The 27,818-nt window shown below is 39.8% G+C and overlaps 1 protein-coding gene across 1 annotated transcript in view; it reads left to right on the top strand.

Moving 5' to 3' along the window:
• slc2a9l2 (solute carrier family 2 member 9, like 2) overlaps positions 1-14,491 on the top strand; it is a 102,452-nt gene extending 87,961 nt beyond the window's left edge. Inside the window, exon 14 of the mRNA XM_079341282.1 lies at positions 13,999-14,491. Coding sequence (XP_079197408.1) covers positions 13,999-14,241 — 243 coding nt within the window. The 3' untranslated portion in view covers positions 14,242-14,491. The remainder of the gene's footprint in view (positions 1-13,998) is intronic.
• The last annotated feature ends 13,327 nt before the right edge of the window (positions 14,492-27,818 follow it).

Here is a 27,818-nt window from a genome sequence, read left to right as displayed (position 1 = left end):
GTTTAAAAAACATGAGTGTAAGGCTATCAAAGGATTTTTGACACTTACAGGACCAAACAAGATCAAGATTTCTTTATTTAGTCCCGAAAGAAATTTGCCTTGGACGTACAGGCTGCTGCATAACACATAACACGACAGAAAAGAAAAATACAGTAAAACAGTGCATAGCACACAATTGGGATTGTTGACCTAGTTAAGGCTGTCAGAGGAGCTGCGAGGAATTTGTCTGGGTGTATTGGTGCGAAAGGAAAAAAAAACAATGCTAAAATAAGTATTTAAATAAAATACAATTTTAGGAGCAATTAACAATATATAACATAGAAGTGACCCACCACTCTCCTGCTGGTCAGACAGAAAATGCAGCAAAAGCTGTAATCTTTGCACCTGACGAATGTACAGTACCTGACCCCGACAAACCTGCTGACTTGGCTAGAGGACAGCCCCCTTCCTAAATTCACATTTAGCCAGGTTAAGGTTAGGGATGCAGCAGCTGACCATATCAGCACAATACTCAACAATGTTATCCAAGTTTGCTTTGCAGTTTGCAAATACTATCTTAAAATAACCAGGGGCATTGCATGTGACAAAAGACATGACAATGTACTGACTAAAGATGTTGGAAGTTACAGAAGAAGAAATAGCAGATGCACATAGTGTTAGAAGAAATCTGCCAGTGGGTTCTTTAAGCATGTCCTTAGTGATGTTTTTGGCAGGGCCAATTTCATCAATGCAGTAAGTATCAATAAGTGGCAATGAATAAGCATTTGGTACAGTCACTTAATTTACCTTGCGGAAATCTGTACAAAACCTTGGACTGCCATCAGGCTTGGTATCTAGGAGACGGGAAGCTCTAAGGACTGGAACTAAGCACTGCAAATCCGTACAAGACATTCATCCTCCTTTTTCCTTAATTCCCTCTTTGCTGGATTATCCAGACAAACTAAGTGTTTAATGGGTACAGAGTTAGTCAGAGCGACGTCACAAGATACAATAGAGGTTTCATAGGGAACTTCATTAAACAGACTTGAAAAGTCATGTTTGAGCTTAGAACTGTCTTCATGACGTAAGACTCGAGTCCACAGAAATTAACATCTTTACAGCCTGGAACAAAAAGATTTTGGTTTGATTTGTTACTTTCTTCCCACACACTGTACAGGTGGTGTTTTGATTTTATCAAGGATATGAGTTATGCATGGTTAGGTGCTTGGCTGATTGACGAGCAGGTTGGATATAAGTTTTCTTAATTGGCTTAAAAACTACCTCAACTCTAGCTCTTAAGCCTGGTCTATGCTACCGCGTAGAATCGACGCCTTCATTGAGCATTTGTAGTTCTGCGTTGAGGGAACGCATTGCTATGCAATACACCGCAAAGCCGCTAGGGGGTGTGGCTGTGTCTTTGTATGGTTTCAGAGGATTGCGGACGTGGTCTGTCCGACCACTAAACCAATGGAGGCTAACAACGGGTGAATTTAACACACTTGTTAGCCCACTGGATGAGGAAGCATGTCAACAGGCCGATTTGACGATATTCTTTACTGTATACAGTCTTTAATATTTCTGTTGTGACCGGAAATGACGTTCTGAGCGGACCTATCACTGTCTTTGTGGTTTGCGTTGATGCAACGCGTTAGGATTTTTTGGAGGTGTACGCCAGGCTACAGTGTAGGGGTCTGCATCAACGGCCTATCTACGACGTCAACACAACGCGAACATATAAACTAGGCTTTAGTTTGTTGTTAGGCAGACTGAGAATGAGGATCATAATTTCCAGCATGGTGACCGCCAAAGCCCACTGCACTATCCAATGGTTTTGCCCACTATTATTTACAGTCTAGGGTTAAAGCCTTCATGTTAACACAGGGCTTAAGGGGAATATTTGAATGTTGCAGTTTCATGTGTAAATCTGAGAAAATGCTTGTTTTTTACAGTTTCACGTAAGCTGCATATTTCAACATTCAATTACTTCTTCTTCTACTCTTCTTTTGCTCAGGTTTTGGTCTCCACTATCTCCAGAAGGACATTTCCGACCTAATACCTGCTCAATGCTCAGCTATGCCAGCTAGTATTCACAAGAAACTTCAAAGAAGTATCTAATGTGTAACCCCAAATCAAAGACTCACACATGATGCCCTGAAAAACATAGATACCATAAGTTGACAAAAATGAATTGTGGCTGCTTAGCCAGGCCAAGCAACACTCCCGGTTTATGATTAATGCAGGAGAGTAGCATCGATTTAAACATCTAACTGCCTTTAAAATAAACACTAAAGTGCTGACCTTGTCATTTCAGCATTGATTAAAGTAGTAAGGCAAGTCCTGCAAAATGAATGCCTTTAAACACACAGTAGGCTATGTATTGTGTGCTGTTACTCTTAGAACTATAAACCCGCTTTCATTGTGAATCATCTACCTGACAGAAATGTTTTTCCATATTTAGTACCATGTTTCATATTTGAAGTCGTAGTGTCTGCTCTGTTCTGTGGAGAGGACATAGGTCAACAAAGTTCAGCTCTGCTTTTTATATAGACAACACTTAGCCCTTGGTGACGATGTTTCACTTTTCCTTCATGAGATTCTAGTAGCATTTGACATTTCAATCTGAGTTTCAGAGTGTAAAAGACTTTGTCATATACTGTTATTTACTGTTCTTTGAAATACCTGGTGGGGTTAAGAGGTTTTGCTCTGGGCTTTCATCATCCAGATATGTTGTTAAGTCTATGTCATATACTGGCAGTGAAAATAGCATTCCGATGGTGGATTACATTGTCGAGTTTGAACGTAGATACAACAGACTGATCAAGTTCAATATGAAGCTTCCAGATTCCATATTGTGTTAGTGTTAAAGACAAACAACTAGTGCTTACAGCATGTCCATGACTCTCATTTGTTAACATAAAGTCAGCTTTAAGAGAATCTTTGGCCAGTGAACAAAGAACGAGTGTAGACGCTGACTCTGCTTACTACACAAGATTTCCCAGCAAGAGAGATGGTAAACAAAGTCAACAAACAACTGTGCAAGGCACAAATCCACTGAACAGATATGGTAGACGAACCAGATGTGCAGTCTGCCAAAGCACATATCACAAAAGATTGTCCACATAAAAATGAACATGCTAAATTGACAGAGGATAAAATAATGACAGATGCTGTTGAAGAGTGTAACATTGACACTGAGACAGAAATCTTCATGGTAGAATCTTTAGGATCAGCTGTAATTGACACAGCCTGCACCAGAACTGTGTGTGGAGAAAAATGCCTGGATCATTACCTCATTACTAAAACAGAGTCAGTTGCAGAAAATTAAGGACGCAAAGAGTGCACGATCATTTAAGTTTGGCCATGGTAGAGTTGTTTCTTCTGCAAAGAAAATGACAATCCCATCCATGATTGGACAAACTATATGTAAAATTGAGACGGAAGTTGTCCCTGTTGATATTCCATTGCTTTTGAGCCTCACTCAAGAGAGCAAGCACAGTTTTGGACATTGAAAATGATAAAGCCACAATGTTCAAACAACCAGTCAAACATGATGACAAAGGAAAAAAAAAAAAAGGAAAGTTTTATTAAAGCTACACAAGCAATTTGGGCATGTCTCAGCCGTCAGACTTCAAAAACTACTGGCCTGCTCAGGTAATAATGATGATGACTACAACACAATTCTCAAGGACATTGTCAAAAACTGTGAGGCATGCATCAAACACAGCAGACCACAGCCTAAGCCAGTGGAAGGTTTGCCCAGGCCTCAAACTATAACGACACATGAACTAGAGCCAGGAGTGTGGTTCTGCACGCTATCGATCATTTTACATGTTTTAGTGCAGGGAGCATTGTCACCTCCAAGAAACCAAGAGAGATTGTGAAGCACTTTATTCACTGCTGGATAAGTGTTCATGGCCCTCCATGTAGACTGTTCAGTGACAATGGCAATGAATTCATCTGTGAGGAGATGAGAGACATGGCTGAGAAGTTAAACATTGAAGTGAAAAAAACTGCAGCGTAGAGCCCATGGAGCAATGGCCTCTTGGAAAGGCACAATCAGACACTCACTGAAATCTTACTGAAAGTAAAAAAAAGGACAATGCATGTGACTGGAAGACAGCCCTAGATTGGGCCTTGAAACTCATAACACCTTACCTGAAACTGAGCCAAGTGATAACTTTGACACTGAAAATTAAATTCAAGAAGTACCGACTACAAATAGTGACCCCCTTCAGACAGCAGTAGAGTCTAGAGGGGGCGAGCATGGTAGTTGTTCTGACACAACACAAACACACCCAATTAAGACTTTGGAATGTCTGCTGGTATTTGGTATAAAACATGCCACTATTCAAACCTTGCACTTTGCAAACAAACAATCAAGAAACTGAAATCACAAGACGTGACCTTGAGGTTTCAGCACCTTGGAAAAGACAGCTCACTTAAACTGGTGGTGTATAGTGATTCCTCAATGGGTAACCTTCCTGATGGAGGCACTCAAGGCGGACACCTCATCATGCTGATGGCAGAGAAGGGAAAATTCTCCCCTTTATGCTGGCAATCAAAGAGAATCAGGAGAGTTGTCCGCAGTACTGTGGCAGGAGAGACTTTAGCACTTCCAGATGGCATTGACAGTGCAGTTTTCCTAGCCACACTTTTCTCAGAGCTTACCACAGCTGACTCCAAGGTCGTCCAGCAGATCATATGGTCCACTACGAAGGAGCAGCTTGCAGACTGTTTAACAAAAAAGGGGACCTCTGCACTCATTCTGCTGAAAGCTTTCAGCAAAGGTGTATGGTGACTTACAGGCTATGGACTACAAAGAAGGAGCTTTTTCACAAACAAACAGCAACTATAAAGCTGTGTTCATCTGTTAACAGTTTAGCTAACAGAAATGCTTAGTTCCTTTCAAGTGTTTTGGACTTTTTCTCTGTAAGGGGAGTTTAAGTCAATGTTATATACTGGTAGTGGGGAATAGGGGGCGCACTTGAGTGCGGTGAGTGTTGGTATTGCTTGTACTTTGTGTCAAACAAGAGTTGAAGTAAACGTTACGTATGAAGCACAGTCTAAGTTGTAGTTATTAAGCTAACAATGTATCTTCATTTTTTTGTTTATTAAAAGACCATGACATAACAACCGTTTTACTCATGACACCCTCCACAAAGGTAATGAAATCTCCTCATATCATTACATTTATGATTGAAGGAATATTCATACTATGTATAAAAATGACATACTTTTGTCAGAAGTATGATGTATCACATTCCTTATTTAAATTCCAATCTTGGGGAAACTCTTCCTAAAGCTAAATATGACGTAGCTAAAAAAGAAAAACATCATGATATTAATGCTTTTTGTTCTAAAAAAAACTATGGATAATCTATTTTTGTTCGTTAAACATAAATAACAAACATAAGTATTTGAAACTTCTATATTACCCTGTTTAAATTGCATCTACAGTAATTTGCTATTGGCTGCACCTTCAACAAGAAAGCACTACAAGACATAGAATTTATTGCATAACAAAGGACTGCATGGATGTGTGCACACGTGTGTGTGTGTGTGTGTGTGTGTGTGTGTGTGTGTGTGTGTGTGTGTGTGTGTGTGTGTGTGTGTGTTGATGATGGCCTCCTCTGCTATCAGACAACTCTATCTATAATGTTACATGATAAGTTGCACAATAAGTTGAATTTGATTATAATTTAAGATACAAAAAAAATTCTTAGACACTGAACTGTTTTAATTGATAAGTCTCTTTTCTGGTATGACCTTGACGTCTTTTATCAGGCCTGCACACATTCTTACCATATCGTGTTTTCATGATTTTAGTTTAAATCTAATTTTGACAACGTCAGAGCTGGCAAAGCTTACTTACTCATAGTTGAGAAAGACTTTAACAGGAAAAATTAACAGTACAACAATTTGTAATTAACATATGTGCAGTTTACTATTTACTTTTGGCAAAGACAAAAACAAGTATACAGACAAAGACAAGGCTTATCTGACTAAAGGACATGTTCATACAAAGTTACAAAAAGAGCTTGACAAAGTCAGTGAAAAAGTTTGAGACCAGACTGAAACTTTGCTTGCGGCATGCCAGACATTGTAGTGACATTGGGCTGACCTTCTCTTTCATGTTTTCTGCCCATTTCCTCTGCAGTCCCTGCAGATAAATCGCCCTTTGCCCCTCAGTCAGCTGCAGCAGTGTGTCATCTGTAGGCGACAAAGACTTAATAATGCTATAACAGACATGAGGCAAGTGTGAAGGTTATGATTCTTACAGGATTAGTGGATTTGTTTTCATTTAGTCCAGTGTCATTGATTTTAAAGGGGGTGAAAATAAAAAAGGAGCACAGATCATGTCATCAAACACAGAGCTTTTACTGATGCTAATTACAGGTTTCTTGTCTATGCTCCACAATTTTATCAGGAGGAAATTTTTTTTGCTGTTTCTAAAGCAGAAGTATCTAAATAAAAAAACTTCTGAATGGTGCTCTGTGAATTTTGTGATTGGTGGTCATGACCATGTACTGATTACAGTATTAACTCCTATTGTGTCTTTTCACATGATAGTGTGTGCAATGCTAATGTGTCTGATTACAGTTTAGACTTTTGGTGGCGATAAGAGCTCACACTGAATTCAAAAGAACTCATGCAAAAGAATGTCCATCTCCCTGTGTCATTAACAAATTGCTAGGAGTAGAGGAGAGATGTCTTATGACGATTTTAAAAAAGAAAAATGGACAGCTCCTTCAATTTGATGAATGCACAAAAAGATTGATGGCAAAATAAGTAGTCTGTAGAAGGGCAAGTGGAAGGTGAGCTATATGTAATGAGACAGATAATAGAGGCATAAGGCAAAGAGGTGGTGATGCCACAGGAGATGTGAAGAAATGAATTTGAAGATGCTGAGAGAATAGTGCGAGACATAAACGCTGACCAAGGGGTGAGGATTGAAAGAATGTGAAAGTGATAAAAGTGGTTATTTTTAGCCAGCCATGTCACATATTGCACTGTTAGTTGGTTGGCTCCACTTTCCTCCAGCGATCCTGATCACAGGAGTGACTCACTGGCGACTGACTGACACCTGAAACCAGCACTCACCAACACACCAATACCCTGTCGCATCCCTTTCGGTCCATTAAGCCCAATACTGAGGTATCACTGAGCATCTGCAGGAGCATGTTCACAGAAGTTTAAACTTTAAGTTATAGAATAGTAATAAGCTGCTGTACCTATAGCTGCAAATTTAACCACTTTGCAGATTTGTTTGAGTACATTGGTGTTTTTATTCCTCTTTTAGGTAATTTCCTTCTCTATGTGAATGAATGACTTCCAAACAACCATGTAATGTGCCAAGTGATCAATCATACTATCAAGGCAACTTCCCATCTTTCATCTGTCTCTGTTAAGGAAGCCTTAAGGGTGTTTAATAACATTTCAGGGAGAGCCAATCCAAGTGCTGACACACCTTCTGACCTCCTACTCAGGGAATACCTTCTGGTTTGATATAGACAAAGAATAGAATTAATATTGTGTATGATTTTTGGATCGAGAATGAGTGTTTAATGCAGCCAGTGCAGAGCGATTCACTATAAAAACACCTTTGTGAATTCATCAAATATCTGAATACTGACTGAATTCCCAGCTGACTAATAAGCAGTTTGTATAAGGGTTCAATTATTTATTGCTTCCTTGACATATTAATCTGCTTTCACAGTGCTCCTGACCAGTTTGGCACAGATTCGTTTGCCACTTAAATAAATTAGCCTCTGTTGCCCTCTGTGTAAAACGAAAAACTTTGACAGTCCTAAACTAATAACGAGAGTTGCTCCTGGTGCATCAAATGGCCCATTATCTTTAAACTCCCTCAAAAGAATTCTTAGCATTGTATGCAGCAGGTTTAACAGCAAGTCCCAATGTGTCTTTTTAAAAGAGCAGCAGTTTGAACTGCTCAAAATGAAGCCCAATGTAAATGTATGAAAAGATAATCCACGAATACGTCTTTGTAAAATGTGTTTCTTTCAAAGTTATATTTTGGGACTATGTTTGCCTTTTATTATATGACAGCTTAAGTGAGATTGTAAATGTATGGCGGAGAGAGTGGGGGGTGACCGGCACTCAAGGGCCACTGTACATGGAGCATGCAACAAAACCGCAAGGCTATCGCACCTCTATTCAGGTCTTCATAAAATAAAAAGTCAATTTAAACCAAATGTCACTTTAAGACAAATAATCCAATCCTAAAATAATTCATTTTTTTAAGGAACCATTTCTTTCATATTCATAGCTTTAATACAGCTCGTTTTATGGCAAAGTGTATCATGGAAATACAATCAAGTGTTTTATCAGCATCCCAATAACTCCCCTCATTTAACCACTGTTGAGGCCGATTTTGATGTCATACACAGTGCTGAATATAATGTAGTATCAGTTTGTTTTCATCTGACAGACTGTCTGTGGACCATTGAGGCTCCCCTTACCGATTGCTTTGTTTAAACTTTCAGTTCTTCTCCAGGATGGACTTTTCTTGATTTTTCACTGAGTTCTTTGTTTTGTTCTGTTGGCAGAAATCAATGTGAATTACAAGAAGAACACCAAGAACACTACAAAATAAACTTCTAATGATTTTCTTTAAACAGAACTGATGGCAACGATTATGTGTTGTGAATTATACCTAGGAGTTAAAAGAGCTAAACCAAAACAGGAAAAAGAGTAGATGACAACAGTAAACACTTAAAGGAAAATTACACTGGAAATGTTAGACAGGAAGGTGATATAATCAGGAGCTGAAAATACCCATTATTAGCCTTCATTCCACTTGATAATACATAGAGGCATCAAATAGGGAAAATAACAGTGATGCACCGCAGAGATAGCAAACTCACTTTAGGATCACAAATCCATTCCCCCATCCATTTTCAAGGCCGGGTTGTGGGGGCAGCAGTCTTAGCAGAGACGCCCAGACTTCCCTCGCCCCAGACACTTCATCCATCTCACCCAGAGGCGTTCCCAGGCCAGCCGATAGACATAGTCTCTCCAGCGTGTCCTGGGTCGACCCCGAGGCCTCCTCCCGGGGGGGCATTCCCGGAACACCTCCTTGGGGAGACGTCCAGGGGGCATCTGGAAAAGACTTAAAGACAATTTTAACTAAAATCTTAAAAAGGGTATCTAGAAGAACATTACCTACCCTGCCTTTTAAGAAATGATCCTCAAACTTTAAGAGGGGTTGGTTCTTTTTTTTTTAATCAATATTGATTGATGAAAGAGTCTCACCACATTTATTTGCTGTTGTAAAACTTCCAATTTGATCAGGCTACAAGAGATCTAAGAATGACCGTTCAATCTCAGTTATTTAAGCCCCTGTAGACAAAGATACTTAAAGTGCTCTTAAAAAAAGACAATTTACCTACTTGGCAACTGCAAAGAGAGAATGTTTGATATGATCAAATACTCTTGACCAGTAAATAAACTGATCCGTGTAGTCAGATCACAAGCTTATTTTCAAGGTCAAGAATTTCATTTCAGATGGATGCTGACTGTGCTGGAGCTGTTTCAAATTATTTTATTGCTGCTAGACCTTGTTACTCCCAATATGGATTTGTCTTAAATCAAATCAAAATAATTGTCAAATGCATACACCTCACAAAAGCTCACAGCATTTCAAACTCCTGTAAGGAACGTTTGGTGTGGATTTCAGCAACCCCTGTGTTTATTGAGGTATCTCTTTTTCTTTACTGATAGGTTCCTGTTCACATGCCAGTATTGTTTTTGTAATCAAAACACCTTATACTGCTTTATTTAAACAATATGTCAAGGGGCTCTATGTAACTTTCAAAAAGACAGCGTTTCTAGTAACACCTCAGGCTGTTGCTCGCACTCGCTGTTGGCTTGAACACACACAAGCGAGCGAGCATCTTCATCGGCTGCGAAATTCACATGGTCTAGAGGAATTATCTTAGCTTTTCAATAGAAGGGAAGCCATCTCTGAGTCAGTTTTTATTCCTGAATGAAAATCTCTCCTGTGTCCTCTCTAGTTTTCGTAGCACACCAATCAGATTCTAGTTTGGCTCCATGGGCTTCTACAGATAAAACCTTTTTTGGTTTGGTGAAGGAGTCTGAGTTGTTTTAGAGCCTGGTAGTTTATTTGTATAATAGCAGATTCAATCTTAGTTTCATTCTCCATCCAGTCAGGCTCTCTGTAAGTGGAGCTGCATTAGGAGAATGTTGAGAATGCACATAAAACGTCACTTCCTGCAGCTTCCGTGGAAAATCAAACCCGGGTTTGTCAAAAAAAGATTTAACATCAGTTAACCGTTTTCTAACTAATGGGTGGTAAAACAAGATTTAATGATGTGAGAAAGTTACATATAGCCCTTTGATAATAATGTATAATTTTCTCAGTTGGTTTCGTTTGCTTTTATAGGTCATATACAGGCATCGGTATTAAGTTTAGCCTTATTATACAACTGGCTGAAAACTCCTCACAGGACCTTTTATGTTTAAGAACTACATGTTTCCTGCCGCATTGCTATAAATATGTTGCACGTCTGTTAGATGTATTGATCATTTTAGAGGATCATTGATTTTGTGTTATCGGCATTTAATTACCTTTTCAAGTCACTTTCAAATGCTGTTGGCATACAGATGATTTACTGACACTATGAAGTATAAAATGAAATTCAACAACAGGCTTTAGTGGTTTTTAACACCTGTGAGTCTAGAGATACGTCACATCAACATCCTGTCCTAACAGCACGCGAGCGTTTTATATTGTGTTGCATCGGGCATCATCATGCGCAACATTCTTTTGTTTTGAAGGTGGACAAACTGAACTGCAGTGCTTTGTATTTAAGAGCTGTTGACTCAAATCTCAAAACAGAGACTTATCAATAAACATGACATTTTTCTTCAGTGTTGTTGACGTCTAGTCAAATCACAGCATTTTAATCATGGACATGAATACTATTGCACTGTCATCTCCCTTTAATGCATTAAGCTCACAACCTGTGTTACGTCCGTCTAAACAAGTGACAGAGAGGAAAATAAAAACGGGGCACCAGAGGATTCCACACTGCCTTGCTAGCAGGCAGTTGGGACACTATAATAGTAAACAATGGAATCAGGCGAATTCTGTTGCTGTCTGTTAATCCTATCCATTAGTGTACTGTGAGGTTGCATGTGTTGCTAATTAGTTAGGATCATCAAAGCTTGAATTTATTGTGAAAGGTTTCCATTGTCATGATCATGGCATTTGAAAGCATTGTCGTGGTAATCCAGAAAATCCTGAAACAGCCCAGTATTGACATTTACAATGTGTGAACCGCTCCATCGTTCATGCTTTGCAGACTCTAACTTTGACTGTGCCTCCCAAGGGAAGATTGAACACGATCTATAAAAGCCCACACACATGCAAATAATCTCTGCCATCACAGCACAGTTTACGCCTCATCACCAATAATGACTCAGTATTATCCCTGAAACCAGTGACCGTGACACTATATCGAGCAGACACTGGACCAGGACTTTTTCAAAGGGTCTACCGAATTTACATCCATAGTGTGTGTTTAAGCAGTCTTGTCTTCTTAACCTCTAAACTGTCCTTTGTAATACCCTCTTGTCGTTTCTAATCTTAAAACGTTCTTCTTTTGCACTGTCCTATTTTGTCTGGTCCTGTCCTTTCCTGCTCAGACTTGTCCCTGAAACCACTGTACTGTTCTGCCTGATCTCCTCCTGTCCTGTCCTACCCTACAATACCTGGCTGATAGACTGCTCTATTGTGGGCTGCCCATTCAACATTTCAGTCTTGCAATGTTATAGTGAGTTGTTCTGTCCTAAAATTTGTGGTTTTGCCCTCTTTTAAACTATCATGTCCTGCCCTGCTTATGATCGTCCTTTCCTGTCAAAGATTGCCTGTCTTCATGGTTCTGTATCATTCTGATCTGATTTACACTTTTTTTTCTTTCGTCCCATCACTCAATTTTATAACTTGCACCATGCTGTACCCACCATCCTATCCAACCCAAGACTGCTCTGTCTGGCAATGCTTTGTTTTGTCAAGACTGTGTTTAGAACAGTCCTCTCCTTTTCCTCTTTTATCGTTTCTACACTAACCTTTTCTTTGTTCATATCTTGCATTATAAAATGTAAAGGTTTCATCCTAGACTGTCCTGCCAAGTTTGGGACTGTTCCTTCCTGTGCAATCCCATCCAATCATGTTAGATTTCCAGACTTGCATCGTTTCATCCTGTGTGATTCTTTTAAATATATCTATTTCGTTCTGTCCAGCCTGACAGCCCTGTCCTAATAAAATCTGCTCTTTTTACAATGTTCTGTCTTATCCTGCCACATTCTGCACAGTATGATCCTAAATTCTCCTTTCATTTAATGTCCTGATCCTGTCCTGTCCTGTTCAAGACAGTCTTGACTCCCATTGCTCTGATCTGAAATGTGAGATTTTGTCTAGAGAAGTCCTCTCATCCCTTTCTGTCTAATACATTATACAATACTGTGTCATGTTGTCCACTCCATCCAGTCTTGCACTAATAAGATAAGCCCAGCAGCAACCTCTGGTCTTATAAGATGCAGAGATGCAAAGTTCAGCATTTCATTGAGTGTTCTCTTGCGGCTGGTTCCAGGAGTCCAGTTCTTTCTCCCTTCTTTTCCAGGACAAGCTTGTGCTGTCCTAAACTGTAACCCATCACATTCTATCCTTTCCTAGACCATCCAAACTGCCATAGCCGCGTGTGTCCTGGCATGTCAAATCATAGCATCGCCCTTACTTAAAGAAAAAACTTTAGCACGTCCTTTGGGTTACCACTAATAAAAAAAAAGCAAGATATTTTCCACAAATATTTTGTTGTTTTTCTAGAACTATTTATAAGTGATTTTGTGCCTAAATGTTGGTGTGTGCTTGAACCAAACCAAACCCAGCTGAGTCACCAGAGACGATCATAGGCTTATCCCTGAATCAAATATAGAGTTTTACATCCTCCTCTGTCCACAAGAGTTGGAAAAATTCAATTGATGACTAATGGTTTGAGTGCAGAAATGTCCTGTTTCTATCTTGAGTCATAGGAAATGTCAGCTTAAAGAGAGAGGCAGCGATTGCTGAGGAACTTGCTAAATTTACAGATCAGCATAACGTCACAGAGGCAGCATTGGAAGTGGGTCAGTCCCTTTGCATCATGCACTGTTGTTTTAATGCTATTATAAAATGCACTCAGCAGAGTGTCAGTGACAAACAGCAGGGTTGATGTAACGGCTCGAGTCAAAGCATTAAGTAGTTCTTTAATGAGGTCATGGTTCTGTGGACACTACATTTCTAGCTTTGTGTTTGGGTCCTTTCCCCTTCATAAGCAAATAATTATAGCTCAGTGACACACTGGTGAGGGTCGGTCACTTTTCTCTGCCCATGCAAAATCTCTCTCCATCCTTCCCTCTCAAATACGAAACACACACACATGAAAACTCTCTCCATCCCTAAATCCCCCTCCGGGTAATCAGTCTGTGTGTATTTTTAAATCTGTCTCCATAATCTCCACTATTGGCATAACAAACTGGCCAAGGTGACTATTCATACTTTGGGTACTTCAACCTTTCTTAACTCTCAAACACACATACACAGATTTATACAAAATCTGAAGTGATGCATGAATAGCCTCATAAGACTGTGGAGCCATTTGAGAGTAAAATAATTGGAATTTTATGCCGTCATCAGCATGACACACACACACAACCAGATGACAAAACAGATGCCAGGCTGACGTCTCTCTGTTGGCCAGAGTTTAGGACTGCTGAAAAAAACAAACAGGATTTGGCTTTGTGGAAGGATAGAGCAGTAATCACCAAATGCTTTACAGCCTTAAATAGGAAAATCTCGACTAATGAAATTGAATTGTGTGCCGTGTGATAACTTTTCTCCTCAAGTCCTCCTTTTTGCTACATTAATACAGTTTCTGTTTCTTGTCACATGTATTGGATCTGTCTAATTCCCTGCTTTGTATTTTTTTTGGTGAATAGGAGAAACTTCAGGTCTTCGCCTTCCTTGTGTTTGTGGTGGTCTGCATCTTGGGATCTATCTACCTCTATGCTGTACTCCCTGAAACCAAAAATAAGACTTTTACCGACATCAGTCAGAGCTTTGCCAAGATCAATAAAATTCCCATCCCCACCCCTGGCCATGAAATGGAGCTGGTGTTGTCTATTAGGCCTGACTCAAATGGAAAAGTAGAAGACATCATTAAAATGGAAAGTTCATTTTAGCTTGACAAACTCTACTTCTTGTGGACACACAGGGTTGAGATACAAAATGTAAGTATGTGTTATTTGTATATATTTATTTAATTAGTTGGATCAATGAAGTGAAAATCCCATGATGTTTTTGGTAGTTTGAATATAATGTTTTTCTACATGTTTTTTTTATGACTGAAATATTTAAAAATGTTTCAGTATTTCAGTTTACAGCAATTTGATCTTTGTTTGAAAATTAAATAAAGCAAGCATATATACAGTATTTCATGTTTGTTCTTCATCTGACTGTATAAAAAATCGTTAATTTCAGAAACTGTAACTTGTTGAAGTTACCGTAAATTCCGTACTATTGAGCGCACCTGGATATAAGCCGCAGCGGCTAAAAATAAGTAAATAAATGTATTTGTACATATATAAGCCGCACTTGATTATAAGCCGCAGGTGTCCACGCTATAACAAGAGCTATTTACACAGACGTAGGCTACCGGTAACATCCGCAAATACTGTAGCGTCCATACGGACGTTAAAGGACGACGAGAGCGTTCAAATAATAACTTAATAACCCGATCACTGTCGGCCGTGACCACGCCGTTTACAGCAGAGAGCAACACATAACTTGCCGTAACAATCCAACTCTCTCCCCCAGCGTTCCCTCATACAGCCACTCAACACGTTCTCGCTGGTGCATTCACTGACTCTCCACATAATCGGAATTATGAACACATTATCAACTACTGACTTTACAACATGAACCGTTACAATACGAAGCCTAGCCGACGGTGTCTGTAACACGGCTGATGAAAAAGATTACCGTAATACATTTCACAAGAAAAAGTCCATCCATTCACTGCCTCAGAATGACTTCATTACTCACTTCCTCAGTCTCTGTTGTCGCTGTCAGTGTCATCTTAACGTGCAGCAGCTCTGTTAGCTTCTTTGACAGCCAGGTCGATCGCCTTTAACTTGAAAGCTGCATCATATGTATTTCTCCGTGTGTTTTCCATCATGAGGGTGCGTGCATGAAGCGCAAAATGACTGATATTAAGATCCGACGTGACGAAGTCAAATGTTTTTGCGGCAGAAGCTCATTGTCCCCCATAAAAAATCCATGCATTAGCCGCACCGGAGTAGAAGCCGCAGTGCTCGAAGTGTGAGAAAAAAGTAGCGGCTTATAGTCCGGAATTTACGGTATTTAAAAATTAGGCCTACACAAGGAATAATTACATGATTGTTGGAGGTTTACACAAAATATGTATGTCAAGGTTACTCTCTAAACTTACTCTTGTTTCCACCTTGATAGCCCAATACTGAATCTAAGCTTCTTAAGTTTATGTGTGTTTATGTGTGTTTATGTGTTTATGTGTTTATGTGTGTATATATATATAAGCTACTTCTGTAGCAAATCCTGATAGTGGAGCTTAGACTAAAACACAACTATAAACTTTCTGAATGGAAAATTAAAACATTTAGCTTAAAGATGCTATTGGGTGAATACAACAAAGAGGCTGGCAAAGGTGAAAATTATTATCTTGTTTTAAAGTTTGAGTGACAACACTGTAATGACACACAGTTCATTCAGTTGTTATCTTCATTAAATAGTCACAGGTCAGGAGAAGATAAAACCAGTGTGTCAAGGATTTCTCCTCTGTACATTAGGTGTCCACTTCAACAACTATATATATATATATGTGTGTGTGTGTGTGTGTGTGTGTGTGTGTGTAAGAAGTGGGCTGATGCATGTCTAAGGACAAACAAGGATTATAACACTAATGCTCATCATGTCTTGGCTACTTAATATTGGCATCAAGAAAGAGGAAACCTAGAGAGCGTGCAGCAAAGCTGACAGTTTTTTGGAGCTTCTTCAAATCTAAAAGGCGCCATGGCTACTTCATAAGGGATGAGGGCAGCAAGTTTAGGTAGTGATCTGAACAGAGCAGACAAGCATGTCATTGGATAGCAGTCACAGTTTGCTCCACAGTGGGGTGTACTCAATATTTCCTCTGCCTGGGGCTGAAAACACTGCACCCTCTCATCCACAGATAAAATGGTGTGTGTGTGTGTGTGTGTGTCATGGGATGATAAAGGGTTGCTCACATATTTACATGGAAAAGGAAAGGAGAAGAGGTTTAACTACGTTGTCACTGTCAGTGTAATTCTTGATTATCTCCAGTGAGTAAGCATCGGAGAAACTTTTGTGAAACTGGAATGCAGTCTAAGAAATGACAGGAAGAATAACTCTGAGCCCTGTCTCTCATACCTCTCATAACTCTGGGATTTTCCCTTCTACAGAGATAGTTAGTGGGTAATTGACAGAAGGATTTGATGGTGATTGCTAGTGGAAGAGTAATTTTGTTTCCCTACAGCTTTGAAGACACAAATACTGTATGTTAAATAAGATGCCTGTCAGATTTATGCTGTGTTTGATAAATCACTGTTTGTCCAACCTCGCACATATCCTCTCAGGGAGTGTTGTTGAATTAACTACCCATTATGCAAAGTAAGAACAAGTCACAGCGGGGGTGTTTAATTTTTGAATCCATTAGCTCTGAGAAGAGCCCTCTTGAAAAGAAAAGCATTTTAACTTTGGTCCATTTACTTCAGAATTATTTTTTAAATATGTAATGTGTATGTAAGATATCTAACAGTAGGTGTTTTTAAGAAACGTTAGAGCCTGAAATGTTAATAACAAATGCTAAAAGAATAAACTCAGTTATGGGTTAAGATCTTCATATTTTGAAAAGGCTTTCTAAAGATTTCCATGCTTTACCTTTTATTAACAAGCCTTGATCAAAGATCCCAGTTTTAAAAGTGGTTACTAGCCCTCCTTGTATGATACAACACCAAAAGGTCACTGCTGACTTGTACCATGCTAAATCCAGAACTTCCCTTGGACATGCTCTCACTACTATACATACTCTGTTTAGTTAAAGTAAGGGACACATCAGGGTAGTGTGTGTTGATATGCCTCAAATGAAGACTTTTTTCTGAATTAATGATACTACCTGTATCAGGATGTTTCAGAAATATAAGCACAAAAGTAAAATGAATACCCAAATAACAGCAGCTAGAAGTTGAGAGCATAAATCAGCAAACCTATGCACAACCTGAACGAAGTCATCCAGTCTCTCACCTGCAGGGTTCAGACATCTGCTCAACTGATTTCATGCTGACAAGCGGCAGCAGGAAAAAGGTGCGTTAAAGTCAACAAATGGACACCCCACTTAGATGACCTCAGGAACATTCAGGAGTGCATTTATGTGTGAAAAAGGGGATGGAAATAAAACAATGGAGTAGAGGTCAAAATATGGTTCTTCAGTGTACTGAATGGAGAGCAAAGAGGGCAGATAGTGTTTCTTCCCCTCACTCAGTTATGTCTGTCTCTCTATAACATCCTATCAAAGGGAAACATTTCCAACTAAGTTTAGTTAAAAAAGAGAGAAAATGAATGTCAATGTTTTTCATGTTTGAAGCAGTTTATGAACAACCCTGTATTTGTTGTTTGCCAAAATAATTTTTTAAGCATACAACATGCCTGTCCCTTCAGTACCCTTGTGTCTTGCAGTGGCAGGGGGCAGGGCTGTTCACTCTGAAGGTGTGTCACTGCAGTGATGAAGAGGCAATTTGATGCAGTATTTTTTCCCTCACAGTCTGCCTCAGTACTCAAACTGAGACGGCTGCACAGGTGTCTTTCTCTGCTCACACTGCAGAAGGCTGCCTGTCTGAGAAGGTCACCAGCTGCACGTGCGAAGCACAAAGAAGTAAGGATATGCATATCCTTTTTTTAATCTGTTTCCCTAACATTATCCGAGCTCCACATACTTTTCTTCCTTATTGGAATCTATAGCTGTGCATTTCATCATTTTATCTTGCAGTTTATGACACATAATGTATAGGTTTAATTTATATTACATCTTCAGGATCTTCTGTAGTGAGTGCATTACTGTAATGCATATTCTGGGTTTTATTATTACTTCCTATTACTCACTTCTAATGTTCCCTGTTTCATATTCTAGCTAATGCTTTATTGTGTTTCATTTCCTGCCTTTGTGTGTTTGCCTCTTTTACTGTGATGCTTATGATGTAAAACAATCGGAGGGAAATATCCTGATAACCTATAGCCTGTGAAAACAAAACAAACTGGACTATAACTGTTGTGCGACTCTAGAGAAATATACAGAGCAGCTGGTGGGCTTAAGTGGGTAAAAACGTTCCTTCTGTTTTAGTCCATTGTCAAATCGTTTCCATGGGTACTTCTAATGTTGCTTAAATTGAATCCATATAGAGAGAGGACATTTGTAATGATGTCATCAGCTGTCTCTCAGCTTTGATGGTTTTTTTGATGGTGAATCAAAAAACAAATAAAATCTAAGAGTTGAGAGAGATCAAGTCACACTCTTATATTGATTTCATGGAATTCATGCCAAATATTTTCTTCTTCATCCTCATGTCAGACACATTTTTTAATCTCAGATTAAAAAACAGATTTTTACTAGTGGTGGGACTTCATTAAACAAATTAATCTAATTACCGTAAATTCCGTACTATTGAGCGCACCTGGATATAAGCCGCAGCGGCTAAAAATAAGTAAATAAATGTATTTGTACATATATAAGCCGCACTTGATTATAAGCCGCAGGTGTCCACGCTATAACAAGAGCTATTTACACAGACGTAGGCTACCGGTAACATCCGCAAATACTGTAGCGTCCATACGGACGTTAAAGGACGACGAGAGCGTTCAAATAATAACTTTTAATAACCCGATCACTGTCGGCCGTGACCACGCCGTTTACAGCAGAGAGCAACACATAACTTGCCGTAACAATCCAACTCTCTCCCCCAGCGTTCCCTCATACAGCCACTCAACACGTTCTCGCTGGTGCATTCACTGACTCTCCACATAATCGGAATTATGAACACATTATCAACTACTGACTTTACAACATGAACCGTTACAATACGAAGCCTAGCCGACGGTGTCTGTAACACGGCTGATGAAAAAGATTACCGTAATACATTTCACAAGAAAAAGTCCATCCATTCACTGCCTCAGAATGACTTCATTACTCACTTCCTCAGTCTCTGTTGTCGCTGTCAGTGTCATCTTAACGTGCAGCAGCTCTGTTAGCTTCTTTGACAGCCAGGTCGATCGCCTTTAACTTGAAAGCTGCATCATATGTATTTCTCCGTGTGTTTTCCATCATGAGGGTGCGTGCATGAAGCGCAAAATGACTGATATTAAGATCCGACGTGACGAAGTCAAATGTTTTTGCGGCAGAAGCTCATTGTCCCCCATAAAAAATCCATGCATTAGCCGCACCGGAGTAGAAGCCGCAGTGCTCGAAGTGTGAGAAAAAAGTAGCGGCTTATAGTCCGGAATTTACGGTAAGTCAAGACAAAGAAAAGCTGAACAGGGACATGAAGATCAAGGACCTGGAGCTTCAACTAACGGAGAAGAAGGCTTCTGAATTGGTGGCTCTACAGAAAGTCCAAAAGTTAGAGGACAATTTGTGTGACCAGAAGAAAAGTCATCTTGAGTTTGAAGTTCTCCTGGAACAGAAGCAACAAGAGAATGACCAGCTGAAGGCTGCACTGTTCCAAACTATGACAGAGCTGGAGAATCAGCAGCTGCAATGGGAGAAAGAGCGGTCCCACCTCCTCCAGTCCCTCAGCACTCTGCATCAAACCATGCAGGAGAGAGACAAAACTCAGTTTGTCCAACTGGAGGAGAAGATAAAAGAGCTGACGAGTGTACCAAAGAAGAAATCCCTGTGGAAAAAATTCATCCAGTTGTTCAAGTGAACTGGAGAAATCTTTTCCTCTTTCTTCTGGTCTTCCCAGTTTAAGGATCATGTTATGGAGGAATCCCAAAAGCTAAAGCAACCAATCTTTATTTGTATAGCGTCAATTCATAACAGGTGTTATCTTGAGACACGTTACAAAAAGCAAGTAAAGGACCTTACTGTTTGTCTGTTAACATTAACAAAAGAGCAGGTAAACAAACCATGCTCATCATTGTGTTTACAAAAAGCAGGTAAAGGACCTTACTTATGGCTATATTACAAGAGCCCAGCTTAATCGGTCATAGCGTGGCAAGAAAAAAGACCCGGGCTCATGACAGAACAGCCATCTGCTAAACTGCGCTGGGCTTGAAATGGGATGGGGGAGATGGGATAAGATGCAGAAAAGGAACTTCCTTACACGAATTCCTGAACAGTTTTTCAGATGGTTAAATAATGGAGGTTATTGCAATGTGACATACAAACGTTACCTTTATAATGTTAGCCCAGCCTCAAGTCAAAAAAGTACAGCACACAATCCCCCAAACAGTCGCAATACTCAAAATAGGAAAACAGGAATAATGACAATCTGTAAATGACCTTTGAATTTAACTGATAAGTAAAACACAACACACAAACATGGTTATTATTTGATACATCATACTGGATCCCTGGTCAACTTCCAATCTCAAATAAATAGCCTTTAATCCCATTAAAAACACTCCAAGTAATCACAACACACACTGGCACAATAAATCAGTGGTTAAGATATCACCCCATGACTCAGTGGTGCCCCCTTGAAATTTCCAAAATGGCTTCCAAATAGAGGCTTTTTTGTCCTACATGCACACATTTTTTTATACATATTAAGCATGTCAGGAGCTACATAAAATACTCTTACACCCATAGTCATAACCAAACAAGAATTCCGCCATGTTTATTTGAATAAAAGAAAAATGCCTCAAATTCCTTTTTCACATGTTACCTATTTGAACGAACTCCTACAAAAGCGTTTATCCGATTATCGTAAACTCAGTGTCAGTGTGTTCTCGACATGTTTAATATCTCCCATTGTGCTCCGCACGTTATTTCGTTAAAGGGCGTAGCCACGGCGTACCATCAAGCTTTGTTGTCTCGGCACACCCCTTTTTTACCTTTCCAAAAGGCCTCCCAATAGAGGCGTTCTTCTTCCATGACAATTCTTTTGTATATTAACCATGTCAGGACCTGCAAAAAATCCTCTTGCACCCACAGTCAAATCCCAACAGGAAGTCTGCCATATGTTTTTTTAATGACCAAATTTTACATTTTCAATCTTCCTTTTGGAAGATATTATCAAAGACCTTGTCATCAGATCATCACAAACTCAATGTCAGTGTGTTCTAGACAAGCTGAACATCTCCTGTTGTGCTACATAAAAGGGCGTGGCCACTGCGTTCCGTCAAACTTTGACTTTTACACAAATCAAACTGTAAGGCCTGCTGCTTGGCCATGTGTCGCGGTTGTACTCCCGCAGTTGCAACACATGCCGATATGCACAGGGTGCTTCAGGACCTTCATCACCGCTTGCGGTTTTAATTCGAAATTGTTTTTCTGCAACAGCAGCTGGAAAGCTGGATCACAGTTGCTATCTGTAGTACATTTTTTAACCCCTTTTCTTCTACCACTAATATTGGACTACAGTCCAGAGTAATCAATTTAACAAGTGAATTTGTAAGTTTATCAGACCTTGAATAACTAATTTTGGTCCTGAAGCCAGTCATTTGGTCGAGTTTGGGCTGCAAACGCCTCTTGTTTGTAAATGTGGCGGAGGTAGCGCAGAGCTAGTGCAGGGCTATGACAGGGCTATATCTCAATGATTGATATACAGTATGAAACAGGGCATGTCTATCAGTAAAAAGTCTTCTCGGAAGGCTGGTCTCATGTGTCCTCAATCATACCTCTTCTAAATTATTTTCTCGCTCCTCTGTGCCGAAATAAGAGACATGAGATGTCCTTCAGCATGGCGGCACAAAACGACCTCTGGTTCAAGCAAGGATTGAGGAGAGAGTAAACCAAAGTGACATGAGAAGTACCCCAAGTCGCCTTGTGTTGATTTATCTGTGAGCTGGTTGTTTTTTTGTTTTTCCCTTTGTTTCAACTTTTATGTTGGATCGGGGTTCGGGTTGGCCTGTGGTACTTTGTTTTGTAGGAGCAAAGGAAAGCTGTGCCTGCTCAATAAGTCTGCTTGAATATGAATATTTACTTTGACTTAAAGATTGTGCTGCTCCAATAAAGCAATTTAGTCTAAAAGGTTTTGCACTTGTCAGGGTTCATAAAGCTTCTAATGGGCATGCTAACCCTCTGAAGTGTAAAAGCAGCCCTAAATAAACAACACATGCTAAATGTGTTTTTAAGTGATAAAATATCCCCAACAATGTCATTTCTATCGGATCTTTATTTGGATGGATGTTAGTGTAACAGTTTTTACACCTCAATTGACCAATCAGGACCTCACTGCTCTAGGTTTACAGCCTGGGCCCCTTTGCTAGTGTTGCTTGACACTGCTGCAGCACTGCTGGTGTCATATATTCATCTTCATGTCCTCCTTCTCAGACTTGGCTGAGAGTTGTTGATTGAAACGTGTCAACGAGTAGGAAAGTTTGAGACAATTCTTCATGGTGTGACTTTCCCCTTTGTTCTGGTAGCTATGGCTTCAAGTCTTTTGTTGACATTTGCACTTAATAAAACAATGATTTGGCTTAGGGGCTCTTAGACTGGCAGCTCCATTAGAAAGCTGCTGTGCCCCTGAAGCAGCTGCTCTCTCCTTCAGTCTCAGTCCTGGTAATTTTCCACAAGTGAGCTTGACAACTTTAGACACCCTAAGGTAAATGTTCAGACAATAAATGTGTTTGGGAATTTAGTTGGGTGAGTTTATTAGGAGTATCTAAGAGTGTATGAGACAGGTGCAGAAAAGGGGAGAACGGTGGCCTTACATTTTAACGTTCTTTGGTTCTGTTGACTAGACAAATCTGGTAGGGACAAAGTTTATCTTCACTTGTAGCTGTGCAAGCTAGACAAGCTTTTTAAAAAGCGTCTCAAATCAGCTGTGTTCATCATAAACAAAGTCATTGTTATGCGATGAAAGACACAATAGCCTTTTTAGTTTTAGATTAAAACCTCATTTTATAAATTGAGAGATAATTTTAGTGCACTTTTATCACCTCATACTGTGCTATGTGAGTCAGAGTGCTGCAGTCAGAATAAATGTTCTATAAATTTACGGAAAAGGACCATTGTCATCATAGCACTTACTTAAATTGACCTCATCAGAGGAGCTACCAGTTAGGGTCTACTTTAAGGAAATATCTCTCATTAGAGAGATCTCTCATTGTCTTTTTCTCCCTCCTCTGGCAGTTATACACACACACACATATATATATATATATATATATATATATATATATATATATATATATATATATATATAAACAAATATATAGTTAAAGTTTCTCAATTTCCTGATCTGACAAAATGATTGATTCTGTAATTGATTCAACAGAACGTAATGCTTTCTCGATTAAATGTACTGTAAAGCCTGGATCACACAGCAGGATATTTACGCCAATTTTGGCCCAGATTCTCCTCTTCCGATAATTTTAAACACGTCCCGATCATCATAAGATAATCTTATAAGATCATCCTGCCGTGTGTGGTGTGTTAAGACTGCTCTGGTTAGGTTGGAAGAATGTCGGGACCGCTCCAATCTCAAATCGGGGATATTCAACATGTTGGATTGTTTTGGCCCGATCTCTCATCGTGTGTGGTGTCCCCCGAGGAGAAAACGAGCACGAACCTGTTGACTGTGACGAGTAGCCAATCAGAAAGCGAGGTGACGTAGTAGCGAGGAAACACCTGTAGCAAAACAACAACTCACCTCCATGTCAACATGTAGCAAGTACAGTTCATGTTCCCGTTGTCTCCACTCCTTTGACCGACGACTCTTTTTAAAACGTGTTTTTCCAGATAAAAACATCACAAACGATCCCTATTACATCCTCTTCGTCCGTTTGTTGACTCTGGAATCACGTTTGATCTCGAGAGGTTTTGCGAGATTTCCCGTCTGATCGGGGGACGTTCGCGAGTGAAATAGGTTCGTGTGTGGTGTGTTGATGTTGCCGTGTGGCCGCACACCACACACTGTACGACCAAAACTGTAAAACCTCTGATTATTTATCGCCATGTGTGTGGTCTCTAAAAGTTGGGAAATCGGCCGAAAATTTTTAAATCCTGCCGTGTGAACCAGCCTTAACATTTTTCTTGAGCATTTTCCTGATGTTCTTGTCTTCCGCCTACCCAATGGCAGTGTTTAGAGGCATTCAAAACGTCTCTGTAGAAATCATCAAATTTTTCACTTTTGCTTTCATAGATTATAAAGAAGTTTCAATACTAATTTCAGTCTGTTTCATTTAGCTAAAAAGTTCTCCGAAATTTTAAAGCAAAGACCAGCCACAAAGCATTCCTCTACCCACGTTACCAGAACACTATAGTTCACTTCAATCACTCATGGGGAATTGAATCCAAGCTATTTATAGACATGTAAAGTACCTCCAGAGTCAATGAACCACCTTAAGCACAGAAAGAAGCTTCTATGGCCGCATTGTTATGACAGATGAACAGCTGCTTTGAGCGTCTCGCTGAACCTGTGTGGTTACACTTATTATTCCCAGTCATACATGAGAACCTGTGATGCAATTTCTCCCCTCTCTTCCTAGTGTGCTTTACAGAGTGGAAAGGTATTCAGCTTTAGCCGCCATAGACCTGAAGGAACGCCTGAGGTGTTTCAGGAAAAGAGCAGATTGAAAAAGACAAGTCTGTCAATGCCTCTTTTCTCCAATACTTTGGAAAACCCAATCTTTTCTGAATTTCAGTCAGAAATAAAGGGTAGACAGCCCAGTCTCAACATCTAAAAATAGCCATTCTGTTCCACTTTGAGTCCAAGGTCAGGCCTATAAAACCTGTTTGAAGATCAAGCCTGTGCAAAATAAACAGAAACTGAGAGTGAAAAAGGCTGTGCCAATAAAAAACTGACTGCTCTTTGTCAATCAAACACAAGGTACAATTTTCTGACTTATTCTCTGCCATGAACTGGGGATTTGGATAGTTTTCAAAGTTTTTATCTTGAGACCCAACAAAGACAATACATTACGTTACTGACACTGAAACAATGACTAACCTGTTGGATAAAAGTTGACTGTTTTAATCCAAGTCTCTGGGTTCAACATTATGTGTCCCTGACGACAGACAGATACCTGGTCAGTTGACGAAGTCTGAGCCCCGACTATCTTTCCCTGAACCCTTTTATACACTAGACAGAGAATATCTAACTAAATAATGCATTCGAGAATGTGAGGTTCCATCCTTCCTCCGATTGGCACAGCTTTCCAAATTATGCGTCTCCTGATGTTTGGTTCCCCTTCTCTCATTGGTGCATCATACTCCCGAATCCTCGAATTCGGAAGACACTTCCTACCTGTTTCTTGTCATTTATTTTTATTTTTATATACTTTATTAATCCCACGAGGGGAAATTCGATTTACACTCTGTCTAATGAACACACACATAGGCCGAGATACACACTCATGCACAAACAGGGTTCTAGTGACATGCATTAATGGAGAGGTCTCAGAGTGAGGGGGCTGCCCACAGCGAGCACTCCAGAGCAGTTTTTGAGGTTCGGTGCCTTGCTCAGGGGCACCTCGGCAGTGCTCAGGAAATGGACTGGCACCTCTCCAGCTACCAGACCAGTTTGCCGGGACTTGAACCGGCGACCCTCCGGTTCCCAACCCAAGTCCCTACAGACTGAGCTACTGCCGCCCCCACAAACCTGACAACTAGTTTAGTGACCAATTCCTTTTAAGGAGAAAACATGTATAAGCCGAAAGAGGCCTATTATTCTATCAAACCTTATATGATTTTTTTTGTCATAAACCACTTTGCAAGAAAAAAAGGGTACATTCAGCAACAAAGTTTTTTTTTAAAAAATAAACTTTGTTGCTGAATGTACCCTTTTTCAACAAAGTTTATGATGATATAAACAGACAGTAGCAGGCTTTTATACCCAAACTTAAATGTATGGTTTCAAAAGTGGTACTAGAAATTATTTTACATGCTTTTATCTCATCTCATTTAGATTATTGTAATGCCCTTTTTACCTGTCTTAGTCAGTCCTCTTTAAACCGCCTTCAGAGTGTCCAGAATGCAGCTGCTCGCCTTTTCACAGATACAAACCGTAGATCCCACATCAACACTGTCCTATCCTCCCTTCACTGGCTCCCGATCTTTTATCTATTCTATTCTTAAGTGTTTCCTGTTTCATTTTGTAATATCTTGTTATGGTTGTGTTTTCGGTTTTACTTTGTAGTTGTCCTAATTGTTCTGGTCTTGTGTTCTTTGCTCCTTGTGTTTCCCACCTGTCTGATTGCCCTGATTGTCCTCACCTGTGTAACCAGTCTCACCTGTGTGTGATTATCCCTAACTATTTAATCTCTGTGTTCATTCTCCTCTGTGTCAGCTCATTCAGTCTCATTTGTAGTCTGTGTGTGTGTTTCTTGGCACCAGTTGGATATTTCCCTGTGTTCCCTGCTCCTGTATCTTTTTCGCCCTAAGGGCTGAGATCTGCTGGGAGTTGGTAATATTCTTTCGTGAGGTTTGAAGAGCTGGTGTAGCTGCATTGTGCTGCCACATAGTGTGGACAGATCTGCTAAGATGCTTGGCTGCTGTCTCACTGCTGTTTGCTGGGTGGATGATAATGGTTTGTGAGCTTTTTTGTTTTTTCAATGCAGGGTCTATGTGTTGTTGAAGAAATAAGGCAAGTGGTGTAGAGTGGGATTGGAGGTGTGGCTTGGGCGTGGTCCTGCTCTGGAACCTAAGTTGATGTACATGAATTCACTTTCACCATTTTAAGTTTTAGTGTCTTCTTTAGGGGGATAATACGCTGCATCGGCAAGAGTCCCGGTGACCTAAGTCCAGCCAAAGATTGAATCCAAAAAACATTGTCTATATCATGCTCGTCTGCATACCTTGGTAACACGTATTTATTTGAGTCATTGTTGCCTTTCTATTAGCTCAAACCAGTCTGGCCATTTTCCTCAGACCTCTGGCATCAACAAGGCATTTTAGCCAATATAACTGATGCTCACTAAGTATTTTCTCTCTTTTTAGACATTCTCTGTAAAACCTTGAGATAGTTGTGGGGAAATATTCAGACAAACCTGTCTGGCACTAAAAACCATGCCATGTACAAAGTCACTTTAATAAATTCTCCCATTCTGATTCTCGGTTTAAACTTCAGCAGATTGTCTTGACCAAATGCCTAAATGCAGAGTTGCTGGCATGTCATTTGCTAATTAGATATTTGCACTGAGAATCACTTGGAAAGCTGAATTTAATAAAGTGGGTGGTGAGTGTAATTCATCAGATTTCTTTAAATGTGCTGCTGCTATCCTGACATTTCACTCTATTCCACTAATATTTCATTAATAAAATAAATTCTCTACTTCCTCAAGATGGCAAACGCACTCAAAACTCTTATATGTGGTTTGGACAACTACAAGCTTCCACCACCGTTTTCAGCTAATGAGATTCTGAGTTGAAATGAGGTGTCTGCCCTCTTCTGATATCTCTACGCCCAGCCAATTGCTGTTGATTGACTTTTTTTACTTTCAAAAATACTGTTTGTGGTAATACCACATGGCCGTCAGGTGAACTGCCTTAAGGCCTGAATTATATAGCTACAAGTTACGTAAATGCGTATCTTTTTACATGTAT

The sequence above is a fragment of the Symphodus melops genome, assembly GCF_947650265.1.
Source record: "Symphodus melops genome assembly, chromosome: 4".
In the NCBI taxonomy this organism is placed as follows: Eukaryota; Metazoa; Chordata; class Actinopteri; order Labriformes; family Labridae; genus Symphodus; species Symphodus melops.
This window is presented reverse-complemented; position numbering and strand designations above follow the sequence as displayed.